At 35.4% G+C, this 24978-nt stretch overlaps 1 protein-coding gene across 1 annotated transcript in view; it reads left to right on the top strand.

Annotated features, from left to right (window-relative positions):
• The window catches only part of LOC149776206 (unconventional myosin-Id-like), a 148158-nt gene that overhangs the window by 90066 nt on the left and 33114 nt on the right, over nucleotides 1–24978 (top strand). The window contains exons 14-18 of the mRNA XM_089942541.1: nucleotides 4078–4155; nucleotides 8595–8761; nucleotides 10654–10858; nucleotides 16893–17014; nucleotides 19209–19310. Of these exons, the coding sequence (XP_089798667.1) occupies nucleotides 4078–4155; nucleotides 8595–8761; nucleotides 10654–10858; nucleotides 16893–17014; nucleotides 19209–19310 (674 nt within the window). The remainder of the gene's footprint in view (nucleotides 1–4077; nucleotides 4156–8594; nucleotides 8762–10653; nucleotides 10859–16892; nucleotides 17015–19208; nucleotides 19311–24978) is intronic.

A 24978-nucleotide genomic window follows, 5' to 3' on the forward strand; every position in this document is an offset into this window, starting at 1 on the left:
TAGAAAAAGCGCATAAACACTTTTTCCCATTGTCCACATTTCATCACATGACCCAAGTCCTCCCCAGCTCTCCACCATGATGATTATTTCATAATTAAGTAAAACATGCCAGCAATAATGCTTTCACAGTAGCTATTCCCTGTAGCTTTTCCAACCAGATTAATGTACGTTTGGATGAAAGATAATTTCATTTCAAATTTAATGCTAGGTCTGGATGACAAGACATATCATATAAAGATGTGATATTTATGCAAAAGTTACTGCAGTTTTACTGATCAGTATAAAAAAAATCTTGCATACTTACAATGTTCTCAGTAAATTACATACTAGATAATACTGAAAGAGAGATTCATGTTAATTTTCCTTTTGACTGGTCATCATAACTAAATTTAAATAAGAGAATGTTTTGGTCATCGCCAGGTTGATTTTGAGTTTAAACTAGTAACCTCCATCCAAGTAATACTGTGTGTCCATTCATTTCAGAATCGTAATTGACTTTGACTTTTCTCAAAAACCAGTTGCTAAAATTTAGCTGAAACATATTTTTATATGAACATGTTTGAAATGTACATTTATCCACAGACAGACAGGATCAAAGGTCAGGCCAACATTATGTATGGCTTGGAAATTGGAATTGAGTTTGACGTCATCAGTAGCATACAGCTTCAGCAGGTTATTAGACTTAAAGACATTTATATGCATACACAGAGATGGTTTCAGGACTCAGCCATTAAAATGAAGAAACTGTTATCTTGGATTACTGAAACTTCTTCTAGTTCTGTATAGTATCATTCCCTTCCAGGGACTTTATTTCATAGTTGTCAACATTTTTGTTACTATTCTGATAAATCAGTCCCCAAACCTGAATTGGTATTAATGGGTGGTTTGGGGTCCCTCTATTTTGGTATATGATTGATGGGTGTAATATTTGTTATAGAGTAAACAGCTTGGCCTTATTTCAAATGTGCACCTCTCAAAAAAACTGCTAGCTCCACTTGGTTGTTTTCACTTCCTGGACTTCAGAGGTAAATTGTAAAAAAAGAGCCAACAACTTTTTTTTACATTTTATATATTTGGTAAATCATTCATTGCACTTTCAGAAGCTGTTATTGTCTTGTCTGGCAAAATTCGTTTTCCCTATTTTAATACCAAGGACTTATAAAAATGGCACTAACAGTTGCCTTGCTAGACGTTCTACTTTAAGATGTTAGTGTTAGGACTGGTCAGTCTGCTGTCAGGATAATGTGACTGGGTGGGACATCATGCTACATATCTGTGACATGATGCCCCAGTGGTAGACATCACTATAAACTACCACAATGCACACATCGTAGCGATATGACTGAAAAATTGTTAAAGCTACATTAAGAATCCAAATCACAGACACACACACACCTATTTTATTAACTGCTAAAGATAGTGTACTTTAGACTAATTCAGGTTGATTTTGTTTTAGCACAAGGGTGCAGTCGTTTTATTTAGCTGTGTGCTTTGATCATTTACAATCTCTTCAGGTACAATATCCAATCAAATTTCAGTCACAGTACATGAAAGTAACATAGAGGTATACCAACCTTCTCTCAGTTTTTCATGTTGCAAATGTAAACAACTTCACCTTACATCGACCACTTTCTCAGAAGTTTATAATATCTGTAGAGCACTCCCATAGCAGTCTGTTTACAATAGAAAAAGGACAGTGGGTAGCATCATGTTTACAATAGTAAAAGGACAGTGGGTAGCAGTCTGTTTACAATAGTAAAAGGACAGTGGGTAGCAGTCTGTTTACAATAGCAAAAGGATAGTGGGTAGCAGTCTGTTTACAATAGCAAAAGGATAGTGGGTAGCAGTCTGCTTACAATAGAAAAAGGATAGTGGGTAGCAGTCTGTTTGCAATAGTAAAAGGACAGTGGGTAGCAGTCTGTTTACAATAGAAAAAGGACAGTGGGCAGCCATCTGTTTACAGTAGAAAAAGGATAGTCGGTAGCAGTCTGTTTACAATAGAAAAAGGACAGTGGGTAGCAGTCTGTTTACAATAGCAAAAGGATAGTGGGTAGCAGTCTGCTTACAATAGAAAAAGGATAGTGGGTAGCAGTCTGTTTGCAATAGTAAAAGGACAGTGGGTAGCAGTGTTTACAATAGAAAAAGGACATTGGGTAGCAGTCTATTTACAATAGTAAAAGGACAGTGGGTAGCAGTCTGTTTGCAATAGTAAAAGGTTAGTGGGTAGCAGTCTGTTTACAGTAGAAAAAGGACAGTGGGTAGCAGTCTGTTTACAATAGTAAAAAGGATAGTGAGTAGCAGTCTTTTTAGAATAGAAAAAAGGACAGTGGGTAACCGTCTGTTTACAATAGAAAAAAGACAGTGGGTAGCAGTCTGTTTACAGTAATAAAAATTAATAATGGGTAGCAGTCTGTTTACAATAGTAAAATATTGTGTATAGCAGTCTGTTTACAATAGTCAAAGAATTATGTATAGCAGTCTGTTTACAGTAGTAAAAAGGATTGTGTATAGCAGTCTGTTTACAATAGTCAAAGAATTGTGTATAGCAGTCTGTTTACAGTAGTAAAAAGGATTGTGTATAGCAGTCTGTTTACAGTAGTAAAAAGTATTGTGTATAGCAGTCTGTTTACAATAGTAAAAAGGATTGTGTATAACAGTCTGTATACAATAGTCAAAGAATTATGTATAGCAGTCTGTTTACAATAGTAAAAGGATTGTGTATAGCAGTATGTTTACAATAGTAAAAGGATTGTGTATAACAGTGTTTACAATAGTCAAAGGATTATGTATAGCAGTCTGTTTACAGTAGTAAAAGGATTGTGTATAGCAGTCTGTTTACAATAGTAAAAGGATTGTACATAACAGTCTGTATGCAATAGTCAAAGGATTATGTATAGCAGTCTGTTTACAGTAGTAAAAGGATTGTGTATAGCAGTCAGTTTACAATAGTAAAAGGATTGTGTATAGCAGTCTGTTTACAATAGTAAAAGGATTGTGTAGAGCAGTCTGTTTACACTAGTCAAAGAATTATGTATAGCAGTCTGTTCACAATAGCAAAAAGGATTGTGTATAGCAGTCTGTTTACAATAGTTAAAAGGACTGTGTAAAGAAATATGTCTGGAGATGCGTTCTTTTGTAAATAAGTATCATTGAAGCCTCCAGACCATCAGTCTCTACAGTACCTTAAACGATCATCAGAGTTAAAACTAACTTTTGGTTTGTTCGTATTTCTCTAAGTGCATCCCTAACAGCTGGCTGGAGACACAAGAATTAGTTGACTAATTGGATGCCATTAGTTTTTATTTAATTCAAAGCAGGTACCAGGCTGTACAGTGTGAATGGATGCATTACTTTTGATTAAATTCAAAGCAGGTACCAGGCTGTACAGTGTGAATGGATGCAATACTTTTGATTAAATTCAAAACAGGTACCAGGCTGTACAATGTGAATGGATGCATTACTTTTGATTAAATTCAAGGCAGGTACCAGACTGTACATTGTGAATGGATGCAATACTTTTGATTAAATTCAAAACAGGTACCAGGCTGTACAGTGTGAATGGATGCATTAGTTTTTATTTAATTCAAAGCAGGTACCAGGCTGTACAGTGTGAATGGATGCAATACTTTTGATTAAATTCAAAACAGGTACCAGGCTGTACAGTGAATGGATGCATTACTTTTGATTAAATTCAAAACAGGTACCAGGCTGTACAGTGTGAATGGATGCATTACTTTTGATTAAATTCAAGGCAGGTACCAGACTGTACATTGTGAATGGATGCAATACTTTTGATTAAATTCAAAACAGGTACCAGGCTGTACAGTGTGAATGGATGCAATACTTTTGATTAAATTCAAAACAGGTACCAGGCTGTACAGTGTGAATGGATGCATTACTTTTGATTTTATTCAAAGCAGGTACCAGGCTGTACAGTGTGAATGGATGCAATACTTTTGATTAAATTCAAAACAGGTACCAGGCTGTACAGTGTGAATGGATGCATTACTTTTGATTAAATTCAAGGCAGGTATCAGACTGTACATTGTTATATACCTTTGTACTTTACATTTGCAGACAACAAAAAGACCACTGACTGCAGGGACAAACTTCAAGAACTCCATTATTGCACTGGTAGATCACTTGGCCACAAAGGTAAAATAATATATATATGTTCTTGTTTGTCTAAGGAGAGAGTGGAGGAGAAAATGTGTTTTGCGGAAGCCATTTATAAATGAAAATTTAGGTTAATAAACATTGTAATTTGGCAATCCAATATTCAACTTTTATTCAGTCATTCAAAAAGGTGCAGATTCAGATCATGTCATTTGATATCAAGGCACTGTAACCTACTTTCCTTTGCTTGATATAACCTTCATGTGTTGATGTGCCTTGACACAAGACAAAAACAAATAAATGTTTTGAATCTGAAAAGATACCATGTTTTGAGTGTGGATCCCTATGATTTGAAAAAGAAGTGCAGATATTGTAATAATCTGACTGTGGGATTTAGATTTTTATCAAATCCAGTTTGTTGGATATATCTGATGAACAACTTGAATGATCCTACTTAAATAGCTGTTGTTTTCTTTCTGCATAACAATGTTTATTACAGATTCAACTACACTTTGCACATGGTTATGTTTTGACATGTTTCTGAGACAAGTTCGTTGGTTTTCTGCACATATCAGATTCAAAATGAGTGACCAATACAGAATTTCGTAAGGTTGTTTAAGGTATCTTGTGAACATATTAACTCAGACCTGTAAGAAAAACTTGTACTTGACTGTTCAAAAAAAGGTCTTATCTTCGATTCCTGAAAATTCTTTACAGTTCATCATCATTGTCTTTTAGGGAGTTTTGTTTGGCAAAAGGGGTGGTCTTTCAAGACCGGTTCTACTGTAATTTCACATGAAATTACTCAATGTACTTGCTTCTAAGTTAAGTCCAACTGCAAACTGCACAAACCCAGATCTGCCATTGCATAATGCACTGGCAAATCTGGGTCTGTGCAGTTTGTTAGGAGTAATGATTCAAACAAACAAGATGAACCCTGATCTGCAGATGCATTATGCTGTGGCAGATCAGGATCTTTGTTGTTTGCAGTTTGCCTTGACTTATAAGCCAGATAGATGTTTGGTGACTAAAGTGTTTTATCTCCCCGATCTAGTAGTGGATTGTATATACTCTCTTATAACTCGAGTCAACCTTTAATCTGCACAGACCTAGATTTGCTAGCGCATTATGCGATGGCAGATCAGGGTCTGTTTTGTTTGCAATTGGACTCAACTTATATGTGAATATATATGGTATATTGTCATTAACTGTTCAATCATGACTCTGTCTCATCCTAAACTGTAAGATTGAAAATTCACCCATCTAGATACGTAGGTTTACAGATTCACCCATCTAGATACGTAGGTTTACAAATTCACCCATCTAGATATGTAGGTTTACAAATTCACCCATCTAAATACGTAGGTTTACAAATTCACCCATCTAGATATGTAGGTTTACAAATTCACCCATCTAGATACGTAGGTTTACAAATTCACCCATCTAGATACTTAGGTTTACCATGTTGTGACTTTCTGAGAAGGGTATTGTTTAGGGGCCTTTCCGCAAAGGTTGCCTATGACCCCAAGGCCAAGGTTGGGGATGTTGTATCTGGGTAGAGAGAGGAGTGGGAGATACATATTAAAAAGCATGGAGATTTGCTACGATGAATCACTGAAGTAGCTCTAGTTAGAGTATCAAGTTGTTTTGATCTAGTGCAGTTACAAGCAAGAGGAGAATTTACGTAGACTAAAAATAACCAAGTGATATTTGAGTGTTACTTAGAGTGTTACTGTATTACGTAAAGAATCAAAAACTGGAGATCATACCAAGATTGTTGTTAAATGTATTTTTTCTTTGTTTGCACAGAGTGCAGGGGTAACTAAACTTTGATACCGTCTTATTCTCATGCTGCATGTCATGTTTCCAATGCCACCCCGCTATCTTTTGAGTTAAATTTCTTGTCTTGTAGTATGTGGACCTCTCATCTCTTGTCCATGCCTTCTCAGATTATCTTTTGGTACATGCTGATAGTGATAAAGCCTACATAAAATTATTTTAATTTTTTAAATCAGGCCCCAAAATAACAAAGCATTCACTCCAACTTTAACTCCGCTCAGAATTTTGGTGCCCGATTCATCCATTATTTGACATCAGCTCGTCAGATGTAATAATTTTTGTAAATTTCAAGCTTGAGTGTCAGAAAAATGTGAAATCTCTGGGCCAGATTATATCCAAGCATCCTTTAAACCAAATGTTCCTTGTCTCTTTATGCGTAATCAAAGTAAATTATTAAATTCACATAAAGTAGAAGTTCATTTTCATAAATAGGTTTAGTTTATTATTAAAATTTTGTTGCAGCACTTTCAGAAATTAAACTTTAATTTTAAGTGGCTTTGGAAAAAGCATTGATCATGAAGCATGAATGCATCATATTTTGACAAGTCTTTTTCTTACTTCACCAGAATTCAAACGGACCAAGTCTTTTTGCTTAGGCTTTATCAGAATTCAAGTGGATTGAGTCCATTTACTCGCTCACTTCATCAGAATTCAAAGGACTGTGTCTGTTTCCTCACTATCAGAATTCAAGTGGACTTAATGTTTTCTCTCTCATTATAAAAATTCAAATGGACTGACTCTGTTTCCTCACTCACTTCACCAGAATTCAAATGGACTGACTCTGTTTCCTCACTTACTTCACCAGAATTCAAATGAATTGAGTCTGTTTCCTCACTTACTTCATAAGAATTCAAATGAACTCAGTCTGTTTCCTCACTCTCAATGTAAGAGTTCAAGTGGACTGACTCTGTTTCCACACTCACTTTATCAGAATTCATTTGGACAAAGTCTTTTCCTTACCCTCATCATCAGAATTTAGATGGACAAGTCTTTCTATATTAAAGACAAGTACTTCTTTATCATATAAATTTTTATCAGACTGTCTTGAAAATAATCTGTAAAATTCTTATTGGTTGGAATTTCTTCACACAACCTTGAACTGCAAGATGTCTGCAATAATTACTGTTCACAAATTTAGTTTTGGGAAATAAATATTTGATAGAGAAATGCAGTATACAGATCAAGAAAATAATTATTCGTAATTTAAAGTTTGACAGTGTCATTAATGATAAAAAAGTTTTATTTGTGCAGTGGTAAGAAAAGGTCCACAAATTTCAAAGCTCTGCAAAAAGTTTTAATGCTGTGGAACTTTCTGACCTAGTTTTACACGCATTTCTATTAATAACAACAGAAATAACCAGTTTTCATTGATGCAGCAGGTGTAGTAGAATAATAGTGGTATTTAGTCTCAGAATTAGTTTTTATTTATTACATATGTATTGATTTTGATAAATAAACTGGGGGGGGAATGATCACAAACACTGATTTGGCTTTATAACCAGTATATAAATATTTCATTAAACTGTAGTTTATAATGTGGCAGTGATAAAGAATAATGAATTTTAATAATCATAAATGTATAATCGTATAAGTGATTAAAAATAAATTGACTGAATGACCTTTATTAGCACTTTTCCAAGTAAGGGGCCATCCATTTAGTATGTGCGCATTAAGAGGGGAGGGGGTTTAACCCAAATGCATACACTTGCATATGGAGGGGTCTACTGATAAAGTATTTACACATAGGAAAAGGGGATGGGGTGAAACCTCGATAATAATTTGTCTAATACATAACCTGTTCGACTGGATTTAGTCAGCATTTTAATTTTAGCAGACACTAGGTAAACTTTTTAAAGTTACGCAGACATTCAATGTTGGTGGACTATCTGTTTTAGTAAACACATTAATATTATTAATCCTTGACCATGTCTGTGTGGGTTAAATATAGGCCATTCTATAGAATTGGCGGGGGGGGGGGTGCATCAAGTATATGTTCACAGGTGGGGGTTTAAATAAAGTATGCATATGTACAGGGAGGGGTGGAAAGGTCAAGCTTTGCCAGATTTTTGCATATGTACTAAATGAATGGCCCCTAATCACATTATGTCCTGAAAAATACTGATATGTTTTGAAGATAAATATGTATGCATTGAAAAGAGAGAAGTGCTGAACTCTGGAATTTTCCATTCTGGATCTGCTTCTATTCAACTTTTGTTATTGCCTGTCAGTGATTAGTACCTGTCAATGATTATTGCCTGTCAATGATTAGTACCTGTCAATGATTATTGCCTGTCTATGATTAGTATTTAAATTCTTCTCTTTTTTCACTTAATTTTTTCTTCAAAACTAACAGAAGTTTGATTTATTTTATTGGCAAAATTTTGCATTTTTACAAGTTCCATTACGAAGTAATTCATTGCTTCCCATGGTTTATGTAATTTTGAAAATACATTACCCTAATGGACATAAGCAACTTCATCACAAAAATCTGCTGTAAACATCATAAGCCTTTAACTTTTCAATTTCAAAATATTTTAGTTGCATCAAACTGCCGATAGAAATTTTGATCACCATACCATCGTAGCCTTATCGTTTTACAGTGTACTGAATAGGTCATGTGATTTTTATATGCCCTTTAGGAGCCTCACTATGTACGGTGTGTCAAACCAAACGACATCAAATCTCCCAGCAACTTTGATGAGGAACGAGTTAAGCACCAGGTGATGTATCTGGGTCTGCTGGAAAATGTACGAGTTCGAAGAGCAGGCTTTGTGTACAGGGCTAAGTATAGCCGCTTCCTGGACAGGTTAGTCTGGTATTTATGTCCCTTTCCTGATGGCATTGATATTGGTTTTGTTATACATGTTAGCATCAGTGTTTACATTTTGCATGTTTTTCATTAGTTTATGTGATGGTCTCTTGTTTGTCTTCTATCGTCTGATGTCTATCCATGCATTGGCAGAAGTTTGTTATCAAATTCCTTCTAAACTACTTGAAGGATTGCCATGAAAATTAACACACATTCATCACTAGGTCTAGTTGGCCATGAGTGAAATTGGTGCTGCTCAGACATCCAGTATGACCACCACAGCAGCCATCTTGAAAATCTTGTCTTAATTCTCCTGAATGGTGGGTCATATCAACATTGGGTTTTCACAGAAAGTTTTCTAATAGTGTCTAATTTGTCCTGAATGAGCACTTCAGTGAAAAAGAAATGTTGTTATTCTTAAATTACTGGATATTCTTTTGGCCAGTAGTTTCAGTCCCTTTGAGAAACTCTTCTGCCCTTAATTCTCCCTTTGGTCATTTGGTGTATCACATCACAAAATGTCTATTACAGATTTTGAATCCATGCAGTAAGTTTAGAAAGACTTCAAACCAAATTTAATATGAAGGTTTACATTTTACTTTTTGTTATGCTTGCTAGTATTCTTATCCTGGCATGAAGACCTTTCAAGTCTTTGGTAGTGATCCTGGTCTACCATCAAAAATGGCTGCCATTGCTATAAATAGAAAAACCATTTAACAGCTTCTTATCAACAACTGCAGGATTGAAATTTACAAATCTGGGAAGAAAGCATCCTCGCAAAAAGACCTTTAAAATTTATACAGAAGATCCAAACCAGTTATCAAATATTGCCACCATTGCTAACAGTAGAAATAGAAAAAAATTAAAATGACTTCTTAAGAGACTAACCAATTTTGGCAAACATTTGACAGAAGGCATATAGGAATTTAAGTTTTGTACAACTGATTTTGATCTGCCATCAAATATTGTCCCTGGGTTTCTGTGAATATAAGAACTTGTGAACTTTTCTCTTCATTTAAACAATATGCTTGACAACATTTGGCCAAATATAACAGAAAGAATCATGGCAATGAGGTCTTTCAGTTTTATACAAATCATACCAATGATACTGTATCATTGCTAAGAATGTACAAACGTCTAAAACCCACTTACGAAAAAACTTAATAGAATAGGACCAAACTTTTCAGAAAACATCATGGCATAAATGGTCTGTACAGATGTTGCCAACCCACCATGGAAGGTAGAAAAAGATTTATTCAACTTTACCTCAGAAAACTGCTGAACAGACTTTGACCAACTTTTACCCAAAGTGTCCAAGTGTAGTCTTTCAGTTCTGGACAAATGATGTTGATGTGTGATCAGATATCATTGAAGGTCATAAAAGCTCAGGAAACCTTAAAATGATTGTCTTCATGATATGTGAAGCCAGTAGCATCAAAAAAAAATTCAACAGAAAGCATCCTAGTGATTCTGATTTCTTGGCCACAAGCTCCTTAGCTTGACTGTTAGATCAATGTCAGTCAAATGAGTGATCTCGGGTATATTCTGATCTCGTTAATTCTCATTTAGCATGTCAGCACAATCCTGGCTATAAAGGACCAATTAAAAGTGAAATTTAAAAAAATATATTTTAAACAAGACGTGCAACAAGATATATGATAAAAGGTAAAAGTGTTAATATTCTTGAAAAAAATATAGAAAATAAATACTTGCGGATAAATATTCCACTTGTGGATAAATATTCAGCTAACATTAGCACAAGAAATTTCACATCAGCCTATCAATTTTAGTGTGATTTTGGATTGCTTGGGTCCATATTGATGTAGAAGTATCAGTTATACAAAACCTTTTTATCAAGTGTTTATCCTTAATACGGCATTATATTTTAGGTATAAGCTGATCTGTACAAGCACTTGGCCAAATTTCCGTGGCAATGAAGTTGATGGAGTCAAGATGATCGTCAAAAGCCAAGGGTTCGAGAAAGATGTTGCATATGGCAAATCCAAGATTTTTATCCGATCTCCACAAACGTTGTTTGCCCTTGAAGAGGCTAGAGACAAATACATTCCATACATCATTGTTTTCCTGCAGAAGGTAGGGCAGATTAGAACTTTCAAGGGGATTCTTAAGGGCTGAAAATATGTCCCTATACCAAAGGGTATGAGCCTCAGTATTAATTTATAATGTTTGAAAAGTCATGCGAGCATCCTAATTTAGACTAATGAAGACAGCATTTCAGATGGTGCAACAGTTAGTATGCCTAACTCACAACATATTTGTTTGCTGTACAGAATCCTTATCCTGGTGTTTCTACTGATGTCTAGAAATGATGCAAAAATAAATATCAAAAACCCTTTTACTTGCACATACAGACATACAAAATTATGCTTCTAGAGCATACAAGCAAATGGAGCAATAACTAAGGTCTTTCAATTGTAAAAATCAATGTATTTTTATTTGCTTTTTAGTTCCACACCTAGTCAGATGGAAACAAAGCGTTACATTACCCATACCCTTGTATTTTAGTGGGTTATTTTACTTCTTGTAAAAATATTACAAACATTAATGAAAAATAATTCAAATCGCATTTCAATTTAACAATGAGTAAATAATGTTTTTAGTGCATTTTAAACTATTATATGCATAATTGTTTAAGAAAGAAGCAAAATAATAAATTTTAATGAAATTATTGCATTTTGGAAAGGAAATGTAAGTTCAGTGGGAACAGGCAGTGTATAAAATTATCACTAGCAGTTTAAAAATTAAAATTTAAAACAACAACATTAACTTCAGAAATGGGTCAGTAAAAATGAAACTTGGTTCTATCAATGTGAATAACTGGAGAATGTACAGTGAGATGATCCAATCTTTCATTACGAGTTCCAAGAATGTAGTTCCAAACAGAGTTGCATCCCCTAATATGAAAAGTACTATTGAAAAAAGCCTATATCTGACTTGTTCTACAAAACTGCTGAATAAAATCTTACCACACTTGATGGAAAGCATCAGGCATAAAGACCTTTCAAACTACAGATGATGCCAATCTTCCGTCAGATATGGTCACTGTTGCAAGAAAATAGAAAAATTGACAAAGAATCCTGTCACAAAGGACATTTAGATTTATACACACCATCAGACATAGAATACTGTAGCCATGATCCACCATCAGACATTGAATACTGTAGCCATGATCCATCATCAGACTTAGAATACTGTAGCCATTATCCACCATCAGACATAGAATACTGTCACCATAATTCACCGTCAAACATAGAATACTGTAGCCATGTTCCACCAGCAGACATAGAATACTGTAGCCATGATCCACCATCAGACATAGAATACTGTAGCCATGATCCATCATCAGACATAGAATACTGTAGCCATGATCCACCATAAGACATAGAATACTGTAGCCATGATCCACCATCAGACAGAATACTGTAGCCATGATCCATTATCAGACATAGAATACTATAGCCATGATCCACCATCAGACATAGAATACTGTAGCCATGATCCACCATCAGACAGAATACTGTAGCCATGATCCATCATCATCATAGAATACTGTAGCCATTATCCACCATCAGACATAAACTACTGTTGCCATGATCCACCATCAGACATAGAATACTGTAGCCATGATCCACCATCAGACATAGAATACTGTTGCCATGATCCACCATCAGACATAGAATACTGTAGCCATGATCCACCATAAGACAGAATACTGTAGCCATGATCCACTATCAGACATAGAATACTGTTGCCATGATCCATCATCAGACACAAAATACTGTAGCCACGATCCACCATCAGACATAGAATACTGTAGCTATGATCCACCATCAGACATAGAATACTGTAGCCATGATCCACCATCAGACATAGAATACTGTAGCCATGATCCACCATCAGACAGAATACTGTAGCCATGATCCATCATCAAGCATAGAATACTGTAGCCATTATCCACCATCAGACATAGAATAAAGTAGCCATGATCCACCATCAGACATAGAATACTGTAGCCATGATCCACCATCAGACAGAATACTGTAGCCACGATCCATCATCAAGCATAGAATACTGTAGCCATTATCCACCATCAGACATAGAATAAAGTAGCCATGATCCACCATCAGACATAGAATACTGCCTTGATCCACCATCAGACATAGAATACTGTCGCCATGATCCACCATCAGTCATAGAATACTGTAGCCATGATCCACCATCAAACATAGAATACTGTAGCCATCATCCATCATCAGGCATAGAATGCTGTAGCCATGATCCACCATCAAACATAGAATACTGTAGCCATGATCCACCATCAGATATAGAATAGTGTAGCCATGATCCATCATCAGACATAGAATACTGTAACCATGATCCACCATTAGACATAGAATACTGTAGCCATGATCCACCATCAGACATAGAATACTGTAGCCATGATCCATCATCAGACATAGAATACTGTAATCATGATCCACCATTAGACATAGAATACTGTAGCCATAATCCACCATCAGACATAGAATACTGTAGCCATGATCCACTATCAGACGTAGAATACTGTAGCCATGATCCACCATCAGACATAGAATACTGTAGCCATGATCCATCATCAGACATAAAATACTGTAGCCATGATCCACCATCAGACATAGAATACTGTCGCCATGATCCACCATCAGACAGAATACTGTAGCCATGATCCATCATTGGGCATAGAATACTGTAGCCAAGATCCATCATCAGGCATATAATACTGTAGCCATTATCCACCATCATAGGCATAGAATACTGTAGCCATGATCCATCATGACACATAGAATACTGTTGCCATGATCCACCATTAGACATAGAATACTGTAGCCATGATCGATCATTATCCACCATCAGACATAGAATACTGTAGCCATGATCCTTCATCAGACATAGGACACTGTAGCCATGATCCACCATAAGACAGAATACTGTAGTCATGATCCACCATCAGACATACAATACTGTAGCCATGATCCACCATAAGACAATACTGTAGCCATGATCCACTATCAGACATAGAATACTGTAGCCATGATCCACAATAAGACAGAATACTATTGCCATGATCCACCTTACGACAGAATACTGTAGACATGATCCACCATTAGACATAGAATACTGTAGCCATGATCCACCATCAGACATAGAATACTGTAGCCTTGATCCACCATCAGACATAGAATACTGTAGCCATGATCCATCATCAGACATATAATACTGTAGCCATGATCCACCATCAGACATAGAATACTGTAGCCATGATCCACCATAAGACAGAATACTGTAGCCATGATCCACTATCAGACTTAGAATACTGTAGCCATGATCCATCATCAGACATAGAATACTGTAGCCATGATCCACCATCAGACATAGAATACTGTAGTCATAATCCATCAGTCAGAATACTGTAACCAGTTTACCTGTTAATGCAAGGGAAGCAACCTATGATGAAGACTATTTAAAATCGGGTTTGTGTTTCATGAAGACCTCTTAATTGGAGGAGAAGCAAGAGATTTTCTGAGCATATCATCTGCGAAAGAGCAGAATAACAGACTTTTATTTCTCTGTGAGGGCTTACTTTGAAGCGGTCTGCACCTATCTTTTGGAGGAGCTGCCACTACAAGAGCCCCCTGCTTCAACACATTTGTGTTGTGGATCCTAAGAATCAAGTAACAGCAAAATCAGTAAACTTGCATTACTTTCTGAAAAGATTTCCATGCTTGTTACCACCAGGTGCAACTGCTGATACCATCATAGAGCAGCTTTGCCAGTACCAATCAATGGACATCTCAGTGTGTTTGAAAAACAGAATAAATGAATTTTGGATTGCTATTTTTACCAAGGAACCTGATCTCCAGTCTTTGTGTAATATCATGCGGAGCTTACTCACTGCGCATCATGGCAGTGCTGCTTGTGAATGCATTTTCAGCTGTGTTAGGAAAATGTTATTGATCAGAGATCCTCGCTAGCTAATCAGACCATTGAGGCTTTATTGGTCCTGAAGTCAAAACCAAAGAATTTTACCAAAGAGTGGACAGATGACCAGCTGGATAAGATAAAGAGTGCATGTTATATCACCATTAAAAACCCATAGACTAAGCCTTCATTAAAACATTAATTCCAAGTGGATCGGTTTGATATTGTTGACAAATTTTGTACAAAATAATATATGAATCTTATTTCCATTCTTGTAAATGTTGACAAAGCTGATACTAGATTTTATGAAATAATAAGATTGAGTTCACCTATTTAGATGAAGTTATTATTTTCTGAGTGGATAACAATGCCTGTCATAATGTTTTGTATCAAGTCTTAATTAACCATGTATAATGTACAGAATTGGCATTATTTAAAATGTTATGGATATGTGTGAAGCTGAGAAAATAGATTTTCTAGAGAAAGTAACAGAGGTAAATAATGGAATAAATTTGGGTGTGTGGAGGTATTCTTTTGTGGTTTTTATCACTATAATATAAACAACATCTTAAGTCAGTGGTGTTCAGTTTCTGCAGATTTTGCCTTGAAATACAGAATTGTCTGAATACCAGCATCTTTATAAACTAAGACTTATTTACTGAATATTGTATAGTCAGTATGTCATGCAATACTGCACAATGGTAATTAAAGTGCATTGATAGTGTCTACTATTTGTGCGCTGTTTCACAGGTGAGGTGTGCTGTGTTACGATGTTAGAAACGCTGAATGAAAATTCTGACTGCCTTCTAAAAATAGTGACTGACATTGCTTAAAATACTGACAAGAAAATGTATGGGTAAACGTGTGTGTGTGCATGCATGTGTCTGTCTGTCTCCACCATCAGATATGATTTACTAAAACTGTGTTAAAAACTGGTGGCCACATTGCCCATCTTGTTATTGTTACCCCTTCTGGTTAGCTGGTCCTATCAACATTTGATTATCACTAATGTATTGTTGGTCCTTAATGAAAACTGTACCAGTCTGATGTCTAATATGGTAGCTACAGCAGTCATTTGAAAATCTTGTTATGCTACGCCTTCAGAATGGATGGTGATATGAGCATTAGATTTTTAATAAAATCTTATAATGTATAGCTGATCCCCCAAAAATGATGACCAAACTTCTAATATGGCCACCGTGGCAGCCATCTTAAAAATCATGTTATCCCAAATCTACTTCAACAATCTTATTGATAAGGGGTTTTCACCAGAAGACTTCTTATTATGTCCAGGTGGTTTTGAATGAAAATACAACAGATCTGATATCTAGCATGGTTGTCACAGCAGCCATTTTGAAATCTTGTTATTGCTACCCCTGAATAGAAAGTCATATCTTGGAAATATTATCTCTTCTCCTCACCAAATGGATGACTGTGTCAGCATGGGGTTTTCAGCAATAAACTTCTCATGATTCCTGCTTGATCATAAATAAAAATAGTACCAGTCATACATCTTACATGGCTGCTATGACAACTGTCTTTAAAATTGTTTTGTCACTATTTCCTTAGAATGGATGATCCTTATGACATGGATTTTCACCAAAAGGCTTATAGTGATGACCACTCCATCCTAAATGAAAATGGTACCAATCAGACATGGAATATGTGTACCACAGCAGCTAATTTGAAAATCTTGTTATTGCTGAGGAATATCAGAGATGGTTTCAACACTCAGCAGTTAAGAAAGAAGAAATGGTCTTTTATTTTATGCTAAGCAGTGAATTACTTGATTTTCTAATTAAAATAATATTGATATTTCACTCAATATTTTTTCACTACAGGAACTACTTTTTGGGGTCAGAACATATTTACCTCCCTTTGATTTTCTGTCAGTGAACTACATTTTCCTTATGTAGTGGTTGTTTTCTTATTAATAACCCCTTTATATTATCCTTGAAACTTGTAGTTTGTTAAATGGAAATTATAAGTAGAATATATAAGTACTATTATTTATTTAATGATAAGTAGAATAAATAAAGTTGACCCTGATCTGCAGGAGCTGTACATTATGTTCTTTGCAATTTGATATACATTAAATGCAAGCATATATGCTAACATTCTTGCATAATACAAAGGAATTTAATTTCAGTTGTGGCGTGGTGGCCTTGCCAGGCGTAGAGCCAAACAGATGAGAGCCATCTATCTAATCATGGGCAAATTCAAGCGCTACAAGATGCGATCATACATCATTAGTCTTGTACAGCTTTTCAGGTATCTTATTACAAATCAGTGGTTTCATGAATTGTATTCAGAGTTTTTTGCATTTAGTAGTGAAGTTATCACACAACTAATTAAATTCACTATTGGTTATCATAATAAGTTTCAAAATAACATACTACAAGAAATAAAATCTTGAACAATTCATACTTTTTATCAAGTAGCTGATTTGTCCAGAACAAATATATATCATTGCTAGGAGAGAACAAGATGGTGTGTAGTTAAATAAGTAATTACAGCTTCTTGAAATGCTTTTCTGTAAAAAATTCTTTGTGTAAACATGATAGTTTAAGTGCCTTTTGACACCTATCTGTGCAAAAAAATATACATTTCTCTGTTAAACAGCCTCCAAGAAACTACTATCAGAATAGACTACTGTAATCATGTATATATTAATACCAACAAAACAAAGAAATCAGAAAACAATAGGAATCTGTCTTGGCTTTGAGCATCTGATAGAAATAAACCTGATGTACTAATTTCTGTCAGCCATAATAACAGTTGGGTATTTGAGAGAGAAAATATATTGAGTCAGAAGACTAGTGGGGGGGGCTGTATTTTTTATAACCTACATGTAATTAAGTAAATGCAGTATATTATTTTAGCCTTTCTAAACAAAAAGCCTAACATATCAGAGCCATAGATAATTTTTTGCTGCAGAGGCAACTGCTCCTGTGGCCTTGTGGTTAGAGCATCTGCCTCGGATGCAGGAGGTCGTGGGTTTGATCCCCAGCCAAGTCATACCAAAGACTTACAATAATGATACTAACAGCTGCCTACTCACTTGGCGCTCAGCATTAAGAAGTTAGTGTTAGGACTGGTTGGCCTGGTGTCCGGATAATGTGGGTGGGACATCATGTTACATGTCTGCAGCATGATGCCCCAGTGCTAGACATTGCTACAAACTGCCACACTGCAGACATCGTAGCAATATGACTGAAAAATTGTTAAAGCTACATTAAAAATCCAAATCACACATATACATGCAATATATTATTGTAGCCTTTCTAGACAAAAAGCCTAACATATCAGAACCATAGATCATGAAAGCCTTTCCAGATAAAAAGCCTGACAGATCAGAACCATAGATTATAGTTGCCTTTCCAGATAAAAAAGCCTTACAGATCAGAGCCATAGATCATGATAGCCTTCCAGATAAAAAGCTTTATAGATCAGAGCCATAGATCATGATAGCCTTCCAGATCAAAAGCTTAACACATCAGAACCATAGATCATAATGGCCTTTCCAGATAAAAAGCCTGACAGATCAGAACAACAGTTCATGGTAGCCTTTCCATTTACAAAGCGTGACAGATTAGAGCCATAGATCATGATAGCCTTTCCAAATAAAATGCCTTACAGATCAGAGCCATAGATCATGATAGCCTTTCCAGAGCAAAAGCCTAACACATCAGAACCATAGATCATGATAGCCTTTCCAGGTAAAAAGCCAGAAAGATCATAGCCATATCATGGCAGCTTTTTCATATAAAAAGCCTGACAGATCAGAGCCATAGATCATGACAGCCTGTCTAGATTACTTTGTTGCAAGGTGGCTTCACTGTAAGATGGTTTACTCAGTAGCTTCCATGGATAGCTTTATAATACTGAATGATTTAATCATTATTTATTTCATGATAATTGCAGCAAACTCACATTACTGCATAAGTTTGACGGGTCAGATATTTATATAGGATGATCTTTAAACTGGAGGAAACTGTTGGAATTCACCAACATTGCATATGTAGCCATTTACCCTTGCACTTGCCCAAACATAGGACTGAACCTGTGATTAGAAGGTGCAAAACAAGCATGCCATCCTATCTGTATAATATTGTATTAGTTAGCAAAGTCAGTTTATATAGTTTTATGTCATTTTCTGCCCACCCACCAACACCAAATGAAGCCATATTGGTTTTGTGCTGTCCATCAATCCATCTATTGGTCTATCTCACTTACCTTGTAAGAAAGATATTTAAGAAAGGCTATTGAGCCAAACCAGATCATATTAAATATTTACATACTTTGAGTAGGTCCCAAAACCTGTCAGGTTCTGGTGACTTGAACCTTATTTTCAAAGGTCACATGGTGAAAGGACAAGAAGTATGTAGGTCTTTGAAAATATCATAGATTTTTTTCTACTTTTTATTCTATACCCAGTTTAAATGATTGATTTTTTTTTTTATAGAAATGTCCGGAACATGCGAGACTATGGAAAAAGCATCAATTGGCCCACACCTCCTCAGGTGCTGACTGGACTGGTTGTACAACTGAGGAAAGTTCACAGTAGGTAGGTGTCTGAAACAAGTGTTAGGTTTGTGTGTACATTATACCAAAAGTGTTAGGTTTGTGTGTACATTATACCAAAACTTCACATAATTCTTCGAATACTCTGCTGAATGATTACAAGCTAAATTTCAGCAGCAGGAAAGGTTGACATTATGACAACATGGTTGTCAGAGTTCTTCACAGAGAGAGAAAAAAATAAACATTTTTGATTTTCATGGAAAATATCTTCAAAGTCTGTTAGATTAGGTTTAGGACATTAGTGATGGGTTTTTTTCACAGGTATCCAATTCACTGTCTGTGCTAAAGTGTCTACATAAAAAAAACTCTGCTTCCTTATACATCCATTAAATTATTGTTCAAATTAATTGCTTTACTTCCCATCAGGCTCTTCCAGTAAAATATATTTGGAATGCAGGAAAGCATTTTCATCATGGAGTTATCACCCATAGATATAGATAAGGTCATTGAGTTATCACCCATAGATATAGATAACATCATAACCCATAGATATAGATAACATCATGGAGTTATCACCCATAGATATAGATAACATCATGGAGTTATCACACATAGATATAGATTACATCGTGGAGTTATCACACATAGATATAGATAACATCATGGAGTTATCACCCATAGATACAGATAACATCATGGAGTTATCACCCATAGATATAGATAAGATCATGGAGTTATCACCCATAGATACAGATAACCCATAGATGCAGCTTACAGTGGTGTATAATTTCTATATGAACTTTTTAAGTAATCACAGTTCCCTGGCATATATTTCTTGGAAGAAAGAAAAATCTGCCTTCCATGAGTATCAACTATGATTAAATGGAAAATCCCTTATTGAGAGTATCATCGTAACAACTTTTGCTCTCATTAATGAATGCATGTTTCTTTAAGTTTTATGACATTTTTTAGCAAATTATATGTACATAGGCAACATTAATTATTGCCATTATTTTTATAGTTTCCTCCTGATTTTCAATTTTATTAAGAAATATAACCAAAATAAAATCCTGTGGACACAGTATGAGCTGGGAACCAAGTTTAGTCATTATACTGAGGTATTTTTTTTTCTTTTCAAGAATGAGAATGGCTCAGATTACAAGTATATGTCTGTATGTAATCTGGAAATAAAACGCAAATGTCAACACATAAAATGGCACCGCCTTATCATTGACAAACCTTCAAAAAATGAAATGAACATTAAGTTGATATGTATCAATAATGTATCATATCTTAGGCTCTCTGTCATTAATATGGTTGAAATGTATCACATGTGTATCATTTCAGAGCCCTTGATTGTCAGGCCCACTTACCATAAACTGTAAACAACAAAGATCCTGATCTACCATAGCATAATGCACCTGCAGGTCAGGGTCTGTGCTGTTCTACTGGTTATTCCTAACAAACTGCACAAACCCAGATCTGTCAGCACATTATGCGACTGCATATCTGGGACTTTGCAGTTGAATTTGACTTCCAAATGTATATGATGCTTTTATTTCTGTCAAATAACACGTAATTATTTCAACCAAATTTTATTGGCAGTAATATTTTGCTTAGGTCTTAATGGAGTTGGAATTTCAGCATACTGCATACTGCATCATCTTATCTCATAGAGGTATTGTCTCTGATTGACACTTCCAAATTGGTAGACAACTTTATATTGATGGGAACTCAGCTGATGTTGATTATCTGCATCCCATCATTATTTAGAGTTATAGCCCCTGATTTTCAGACCTATTCATGTTTATTTCTGAACATTAACCCGATTAATTTTTTGGGGGTTTGCAACCGAATTTGGTATGTTGCATGATATTGATTAGATCTTGGTTGAGTTAAGTTATCAGCATTCTGCATCAGAGTTATAGCCCTTGATTGTCAGACTGGGTCACTTTCTTTTTTAGTTATCAGCATTCTGCAGCAGAGTTATAGCCCTTGATTGTCAGACTGGGTCACTTTCTTTTCCAGACATGAATGACTGTTTCATCATTAAAGGGTGCATTTCAGTGCAGAAGGGATGCATTCATTAGTTGCATCTTGCAACTTAACAGCAGGGCATATTAGGGCGATTCTACATCTCTAATCCCAAAAATATTTTAACAGTGACAACACAAATTTTGGTGGTTTGCTTGAACAATTCGATTTTGGTAAAAGTCAAATGGCCTGCCCAATCAGATTGTTGGAAATCATAATGAATAAATAATCATTTGATTATTATGCTGTGATCTGCATAGTAATAGAAAGAATTAAATGTATTTACCAGTTATCATATCTAGCAGAATATAATATCCAACTACAAAACAGCATTGACCCAAATTTGATATCACATCATAATGCTGGCAGATCAGGGTCAATATTGTTTGTCTGAAATTTAAGGTAGTACTGCTTTTGTAAAACTGACACATTTCAACTCAAAACGATGTAATCATTACATTATGACATCATCAATATGACCTCACTTTTTGGGGACCCAAGTTGTCTAAAGCGCTTTCTGTTATGGATCACTGCCATCTCACCTCTGTCTGCATGGGTTCAAGTCTTGGATTCAGCCAATGTGGGTATGTGAGAAAGCTTGCCAGTAGCTTTTCATGGGTTGGTGGTTCTTTCCGGGGATTTCCCGGGTCCTTCTTCCACCATTAATACTGGCCGCCATGTATAGCCTATCATGTGCTGAAAAATGGCGTTAAACCCTACAACAACAACAACAACCTCATTTTTTACCTAAGTATATCATAGTACTATGAACCCTGGTTGACACTGGATGTGATAACGAAAATGAAGAACTTGCTTACATTGTTAATAATTGCAATAAACAGTACTGTCAAAGAAAATGATAAATTCGATGAAAAGTATGAGACCTTTGGATAATCTGTCAAAAACTGACCATGTAGGTGTCCAGTTGTAGAAGTTAATTTCAACTCATTAATTGTGTTATATTGAAAAGAATTGCTTTTAATATACCAATTTCTCAGTGTAATTGACTTGTCTGGTCTGTGAACTTCAATCTTCGCAAATTTTATGAATTTTATTCATTTCGCAATTACTGTATAGGCAGTTAGTTACAGGGTACTTTTTCCCATTCTTATTAGGTAATTACCCTTATTTAGGAATATACAGCAAAGAACATTGGAAGAAAATGCACACAGACCAATACCTTTTTTAATACTAACTATGGATTGCTTGGACCCTTAGCTATACCTTTTCTAATACTAACTATGGATTGCTTGAACCCTTAGCTATACCTTTTCTAATACTAACTATGGATTGCTTGGACCCTTAGCTGTACCTTTTCTAATACTAACTATGGATTGCTTGGACCCTTAGCTATACCTTTTCTAATACTAACTATGGATTGCTTGGACCCTTAGCTGTACCTTTTCTAATACTAACCATGGATTGCTTGGACCCTTAGCTATACCTTTTCTAATACTAACTATGGATTGCTTGAACCCTTAGCTATACCTTTTCTAATACGAACCATGGATTGCTTGGACCCTTAGCTATACCTTTTCTAATACTAACTATGGATTGCTTGAACCCTTAGCTATACCTTTTCTAATACTATGGATTGCTTGAACCCTTAGCTATATAAAAATATCAGTTGTTTAATACTCAAACATTTCACAAGGGATCATCTTTAAGACATGAATAAACTGCAGAGACCCTGATCTGCCAGTGAATTTTGTGATGGCAGGTTTGGATACATGCTGTTCACACTTGGATGAATGTATACATTTGAACAACAATAGCATGGTAATAATTTATTTATTGTAATTAGCAATTATTGAAAATGGCCAATCAGATCAGAGTTTTTGTTTTACTTTATATGATAATCTCTTACTCCATACAATTCATTGCATCTGACTTTAATTGATGATAACTTCATGTGGTAATCTCTTACTCCATACAGTTCATTGCATTTGACTTTAATTGATGATACCCTCATGTGGTAATCTCTTACTCCATACAGTTCATTGAGTTTGACTTTAATTGATGATACCCTCATGTGGTAATCTCTTACTCCATACAGTTCATTGCATTTGACTTTGATGACAACCTCATGTGGTAATCTCTTACTCCATACAGTTCATTGAGTTTGACTTTAATTGATGATACTCTCATGTGGTAATCTCTTACTCCATACAGTTCATTGCATTTGACTTTAATTGATGATACCCTCATGTGGTAATCTCTTACTCCATACAGTTCATTGAGTTTGACTTTAATTGATGATACCCTCATGTGGTAATCTCTTACTCCATACAGTTCATTGCATTTGACTTTGATGACAACCTCATGTGGTAATCTCTTACTCCATACAGTTCATTGAGTTTGACTTTAATTGATGATACCCTCATGTGGTAATCTCTTACTCCATACAGTTCATTGCATTTGACTTTAATTGATGATACCCTCATGTGGTAATCTCTTACTCCATACAGTTCATTGCATTTGACTTTGATGACAACCTCATGTGGTAATCTCTTACTCCATACAGTTCATTGAGTTTGACTTTAATTGATGATACCCTCATGTGGTAATCTCTTACTCCATACAATTCATTGCATTTGACTTTAATTGATGATACCCTCATGTGGTAATCTCTTACTCCATACAGTTCATTGAGTTTGACTTTAATTGATGATACCCTCATGTGGTAATCTCTTACTCCATACAGTTCATTGCATTTGACTTTAATTGATGATAACCTCATGTGGTAATCTCTTACTCCATACAATTCATTGCATTTGACTTTAATTGATGATACCCTCATGTGGTAATCTCTTGCTCCATACAGTTCATTGCATTTGACTTTAATTGATGATAACCTCATGTGGTAATCTCTTACTCCATACAGTTCATTGCATTTGACTTTGATGACAACCTCGTGTGGTAATCTCTTACTCCATACAGTTCATTGCATTTGACTTTAATTGATGATACCCTCATGTGGTAATCTCTTTCTCCATACAGTTCATTGAGTTTGACTTTAATTGATGATACCCTCATGTGGTAATCTCTTACTCCATACAGTTCATTGCATTTGACTTTGATGACAACCTCATGTGGTAATCTCTTACTCCATACAGTTCATTGAGTTTGACTTTAATTGATGATACCCTCATGTGGTAATCTCTTACTCCATACAATTCATTGCATTTGACTTTAACTGATGATACCCTCATGTGGTAATCTCTTACTCCATACAGTTCATTGAGTTTGACTTTAATTGATGATACCCTCATGTGGTAATCTCTTACTCCATACAGTTCATTGCATTTGACTTTAATTGATGATAACCTCATGTGGTAATCTCTTACTCCATACAATTCATTGCATTTGACTTTAATTGATGATACCCTCATGTGGTAATCTCTTGCTCCATACAGTTCATTGCATTTGACTTTAATTGATGATAACTTCATGTGGTAATCTCTTACTCCATACAGTTCATTGAGTTTGACTTTAATTGATGATACCCTCATGTGGTAATCTCATACTCCATACAGTTCATTGCATTTGACTTTAATTGATGATACCCTCATGTGGTAATCTCGTACTCCATACAATTCATTGCATTTGACTTTAATTGATGATACCCTCATGTGGTAATCTCTTACTCCATACAGTTCATTGCATTTGACTTTAAT

Source organism: Sinohyriopsis cumingii, chromosome 18 (genome assembly GCF_028554795.1).
Source record: "Sinohyriopsis cumingii isolate HCF-2022 chromosome 18, ASM2855479v2, whole genome shotgun sequence".
In the NCBI taxonomy this organism is placed as follows: domain Eukaryota; kingdom Metazoa; phylum Mollusca; class Bivalvia; order Unionida; family Unionidae; genus Sinohyriopsis; species Sinohyriopsis cumingii.